The sequence below is a fragment of the Alnus glutinosa genome, chromosome 8, assembly GCF_958979055.1.
Source record: "Alnus glutinosa chromosome 8, dhAlnGlut1.1, whole genome shotgun sequence".
NCBI lineage: Eukaryota > Viridiplantae > Streptophyta > Magnoliopsida > Fagales > Betulaceae > Alnus > Alnus glutinosa.
In genome coordinates, this window is record NC_084893.1 from 6,430,428 (window position 1) to 6,436,427 (window position 6,000).

Below are 6,000 nucleotides of genomic sequence, written 5' to 3' on the forward strand. Positions count from 1 at the left end.
AACAGCAAGTAACAAACGGCTCAAATTTAACCAAATTTTGTTGAACTCAAACGTCGTCGTTTTTTTAACCAACATCAACCTCAAGATAGCAAACAGTCCAACTCACCACAACCAAAGCCCAAGAACCATAAAAGAAAAGTATTTGCAACGATTTGATATGCGTGTGCGTGCTTGGTGGCACCAGGTGGCGGGACAGGTTGAGGCAAGCTAGTCACGGCAGCAGATGAGACATCACATCTTCTTTTCCTAGCTTTTGCTTCGCAACTTTCGTCCGCTCTTAACCTCTTTCAAAAGAATGTTAATTATGAGCCTAGCTACTTCTTAGAGATTGTATTTTGTGATTGAAAGTATTGTTTTGACACTTCAAGGGGTCAATTCTCATACTTCAAGATTCTTAGTAATTTGATGATCTACTCAATACTTAATCTGGTTTAAATACAACTGAAATAAAATAACTACTAAACACATTAATACTAAGATAACAGATTAACCCACCACTTAGTCCAATATACATTCCACTACTACAGCCCATGATAGACTATACATGTACTGACCCACTACATTAGCCAGCATCCAACCCACGTTGCCTCTCCTCAAAATATTCTGGAATTGGTTCAGGAAGACGCCGTCTTTGAAGGAATTTAAATGACATAGAATCCAGTTGTGCACTAGCTGGAATGCACTATCTAGAATGTCAAGTGTCTTGTCTCTTGGTTTAATCTCAAAGCCACGTGTATGCATGACTCTCCTTCTTCCCATCAAGGCTTGGACCTATGTGCGCATAAAACGCTCTCTTCCTTCAGAAGACATTGCCCACAACTTTCCCCCAACTCTGCTGACGTGGCAAGTTTTTCTTTTTCTTTTCTTTTTTTTTTTTTTTTAAAAAAAAAAAGGCTGAACGAGATAAGCTGGAGGGGGGGGAAAATTGGTCATTTCCCCCCAATTTCCCCCCCTTTCACAGTGCTCTCTCTCTCTCTCTCTCTCTCTCTCTCTCTCTCTCTCTCTCTCTCTCTCTCTCTCTCTCTCTCTCTCTCTCTCTCTCTCTCTGTGTGGAACAAACGGCCGGCGAAACCCAAACGGCCGGCGAACCCCTCTCTCTCTTTTCGGCGTCTCACGGTGCTCTCTGTCTTTCTCCCGTCGGCGTGTTCGTTCTCAGGCGGCTTTGGCAGCCGTCTCTGTCTCCGGCGGCATCTGACTTTCCGGGGCCTTCTTCCTCCAACCAGGTGCCAAAAGCTTTCTCTCTCTTTCTGTCTCTGTATGCGATGTTGTGTGAGAGAGAAAGCAAAGCAAGCTTGTGGGAGGGAAAGTGAGTTCCTGATATTGTGTGATGCTGGAAAAAAAAAAAAAAAAAAAAAGAAACTCAGCCATGGCCCCCCTACCACTCTTAAGAAGAAAAAAAGAAAAAATTATAGAAGAAAAAAATAGTAGTAAAGTAAACCTGTAAATGGCCAGGGACATTTCGTAGAGGACTGAAAGAAAGGTCTTGTGTTCAATTTGAATCGAATTGGACCAGGTCAGAAAACTTGGTGCAAAACCAACGCTTGGGCTTAACTAGCTGATAATCAAAGACCCAAAAGAAAGTTTGCTGATAAAAAGAGAAAAGGAATTTCTATATATACACCAAAATGAAAAAATTAAAAAAGGAGAATAGGTAGATTTGGCATATTCTCTCGGTCCAATGAGCCTCAAGGTTTAAGACCTTAAGCTTTTGGTATAACTTATGATTTAACACCCAAATTCAACAAATAGCAGCTCCAATCCCCTTATTTATTCTACATTTCTATTTACAAATGAAAACTTTTAACTTTAACGAAGAGGAAAAGTCAAATTTGGTCCTTGCATTTTCATACAGTTTTCAATTTCTGCACAAAGGCTATTTAATTTTGCAAAACGTTAGTCTAACTTGCTTTAAGTTTGCAAAAGAAAATGTTAATGACTTTTAAATGACTTTCCACATGTTCTTGACATTATCTATTATGGTATCAATGGAAGTTGATAGGAAAGCCAAACTCAATAATATTTTCAAACTTTAAGGTCATTTACCAAGGATTCAATGCAGCCACAAACAATTATCAAGTAGAAAAAAAATTGATAATAGAATAATCAAACCTAAAATATGTGGCAACAAATGTTGTAAGGTCTAAGCAGTTGATCAATGCTTTAGTCATGCACCTCTTTTCTATGTTATTTTTCTGAATATGATTTTGTTGCCTATGAAATTTAATATCCTAACAATTCCTTTTATACCTATCTCTTTTATGTAGCTCCTCTAAAATCACCAAAGTGGTATAAATGGATTCTTCAAGTTCACGCTTGGATAAAGAGGGCGAAGTTGAATCTCCATATACACATATTCCAAATAATGATGCTTTAACCCACCAAGATGATCCTCAAAATGGTTAGGCTTTTCACTTTTGTTTGTGTTATAATTTCACTTTGACCCACCAAGATGGCTTTTTTGTTTTGTTTTGTTTTTGGTGTTTTTCTTTTTCTTTTCTTGTTTTTAAACTTTGTATCATTTTTCGGATAGATGTGGGTGAAACAATTGAAGAACCGAATGAATTATTGACATTTAGTTCGGAGGAAGAGTTGAATGATAATGAAGACAATGTTGTATTATTGGAGATGATTGACGGAGATGAAAAAGTTGAAGAACCTAAGACGTCAATGATATTTACTTCATTAGATGAAGTCATCTCATATTATAGGAAGTTTGCTAAGCAATCTGGTTTTGGTGTGCTGACAAGAACCACAAAAAACAAAAAAAATGGTCAACCAAGATATAAAGTCCTTACATGTAGTCGTGAAGGCCGAGACCGAACTAACACAAGTAATGTTGCAAAGCCAACTCCAACAACTATTAGAACAGGGTGTCATGCTAGGATTTGTGCATCGGCATGTGTGGATGGAACGTGGTTTTTGAGTAAAGTTGTGCTTGAGCATAATCATCAATTAAGCCCGGGCAAAGCAAGATTTTTTAGAAGCAATAAGATTATAAATGATGTTGCCAAAAGAAGGCTTGAGCTAAATGATAGATCAGGAATACGGACCAGTAAGAATTTTAATTCATTGGTTGTTGAAATGGGGGGGTTTGAGAATGTTTCATTTGAAGAGAGAGATTGCCGAAATTATATCAACAAGGCAAGAGAGCTTCGGCTTGGTAAAGGAGGTGCTCAGGCACTTTGTGAGTATTTTTGTAGAATGCAAAATCAAAATAGTGGCTTCTATTATGTGATGGACATGGATGATGATTGTAGGTTGCGAAATGTTTTTTGGGTTGATGCAAGAAGTAGGGCAGCGTATGAATACTTCAATGATGTTATCACGTTTGATACGACGTATTTGACCAATAGATATGACATGCCCTTTGCTCCTTTTGTAGGAGTGAATCATCATGGTCAGTCTATAATTTTGGGGGCAGGACTAATATCAAACGAGGATACAGACACATTTGTGTGGTTGTTTAATTCTTGGTTGAGGTGCATGAAGGGTCGAGCCCCAAAAGCAATTATGACAGATCAGGACAGGGCTATGAAAAATGCAATCGCAAGAGTTTTTCCTGAAGCTCGACATAGATATTGTCTATGGCACATTATGAGAAAACTCCCTGAAAAATTTGGAGCACATGCTAATTTTGATGGCATTAGGAGAGCCCTAAATACTTGTATATATGATTGTCAAACATGTGAAGAATTTGAGGAAAATTGGAAAATTTTACTTGAGAGTTATCATCTTCAAGATAATGCGTGGCTACATGGATTATATAGTGAGAAGACTTTTTGGGTGCCGGCATACTTGAAAGATACATTTTGGGCGGGAATGAATACCACACAGCGAAGTGAAAGTATGAATGCATTTTTTGATAATTACGTGCATGCACAGACCACTTTGAAAGAATTTGTTGATCAATTTGATGGTGCATTGAGGAGAATGGTCGAGAATGAGGCCCGTGCTGATTTTGATTCTTTTAATCGCATGATCCCATGTATAAGCCACTTTCATTTTGAGAAGCAATTTCAAGATGTCTACACAAATGCAAAATTCAAAGAAGTTCGTGAAGAGTTTGAGAAAGTTATGTCTTGTAATAACTATCATCTCAAAAGTGAAGGTGTAATTTTTACCTATGAAGTGAAGGAATATGTTGTCGTTGGAAGCCACATGGTAGAAAAAACATTTCTTGTTTACTTGAATGAAGATGAATTTGAAGTGAAGTGCACATGTGCATTGTTCGAATTAAAAGGCATCTTATGCAGGCATTCTATTTCTGTGTTAGTGACAAAGAAAGTGTACTCTCTGCCACCAAAATATTTTCTTGATAGATGGAGGAAGGATATAAAGCGAGAGTACTCTATGATTAAGAGTAGTTTTGATGCTTGTGGTGATAATCCTAATGCTAAAATACATGACAAGATGAGAAGGACTTTTGAAGAATTGGTATCGCTCACATCAGGAAACATGGAACATTGCATGGATGTGATGAATAGTATTGATAAGTTAAGAGAGAAATATCGTGCCTTAAAGCTTGTGCCCAATCACTCTTCCCATCACGCTTCAGTTGCTATTGCATCTTCAAGCTATAATGAAGTCATTGAAGGTAATAAAAAGGTGCTTAGTCCTATTAAGGCTAAGCGTAAAGGAAAGCCACGGTCAAAGCGAATGGTGTCCGTTATAGAAACAGTGGCCAAGAAGAATAAAAAAAAACAGGTTGGTACATTTTTTTCCCTTTTACTTACAAACATGTGCACTTCCCCTTTGCGTTTGCTTTTCATTTGAAACACTTTCATATAATTCTTTTATTAATTATAGACCTCCAAATCAACAAAAGATCAAGACACAACATGTCAAACTTCATTGCCTTCTACAGCTCACAATCAACGTGGTCATATAATTCATTTTCAGGTGATTATTTGATATTTCATGTACTTGTATCTATTTGATAGAAGTGTTTGAATTGAAAATTGATTTATGGGTTTATAGTTATTTGATATTTCACGTACTTATGTAGGATTCCATGGTTTCATCATCGACAATGGCTCAACCCTTGGGTGGTCACCGTGAAACTGTTCTTTCTCATGTATAATTTGATTTATTTTTTTATTTTTTAATTCATTTTGCAAGCATTCTATTTATTTGGTTTCTATGTTAGGATTTCTTATGCGTACAATTTTCTCACAAACCATGAAGAGGCTGTTCTTTCTCATATGTAAAACTGTTCTTTCTCATATGTGTATTAGGTGAATTTACCGGTTGATCCAACAAAGGAGTTGTCCATATTGGTAAGCCAACACAAATATGAAGAGGCTTTCAGTACAGCCATGCGTCAATGTGATGCATCACTTGTGAACTGGCTATGCTCTAAGGTGAAGTTGTGTATATTATATTATGTTAGTTAATGAAATTCATTTATTTTAGAATTATGTTTATTGAATTTGATATTTTCAGGTTGATCTACGGTGGGTTTTGAGTATGGATCCTCTCCCTTTAAGCCAAGTAGTGTTGCTCCACCTATTGCGGCAATTAACGTTTTGTGTCAATAACTCAGCCCAAAAATTTGCTTGGATGACGGATGTTGTTAATGCCATAATCCCAACTGACCTGACGATTGCAATGCATGTGCGGCTCATCTATAATGAAGTATATGGCATACTCTACCATCAACGTACCTTGCCCACAATTACTTCTGCAGAGCTTTCAAGTATCCAACATCTAATGAATGTCATTGCTCTCACATTAGGAAATCATGTATGAATTTTCTAGATGGTGATTAGATTCCTTGAAAGAAATTTTGAGTTTTGGTTATCAAATAGTTTTTTGTTCTTTAACATTCTCTTTATTGTGTATATGAAGAATTATATGTAGTTTTTTGTATGAACAAAATTAGGGGTGAAAATTTCTATGTAAAGCTCAAGTTAGAAGTTTGGAGATGTATGAATAGTTATGTAAAATTTTGTGGAGAAAGGACCAAGTAGAGTAGACCATGATAAACTTATACAGGTGCTT

General features: G+C 36.8%; 1 protein-coding gene across 1 annotated transcript; it reads left to right on the top strand.

The window, feature by feature from the left end:
* The first annotated feature begins 2,292 nt into the window (after nt 1–2,292).
* Nucleotides 2,293–5,748, top strand: LOC133876050 (protein FAR1-RELATED SEQUENCE 6-like). Its single transcript, XM_062314351.1, has 6 exons — nt 2,293–2,398; nt 2,531–4,704; nt 4,807–4,899; nt 5,006–5,074; nt 5,235–5,360; nt 5,443–5,748. The coding sequence occupies exons 1-6, from the start codon at nt 2,293–2,295 to the stop codon at nt 5,746–5,748; spliced, it is 2,874 nt and encodes a 957-aa protein (XP_062170335.1).
* The last annotated feature ends 252 nt before the right edge of the window (nt 5,749–6,000 follow it).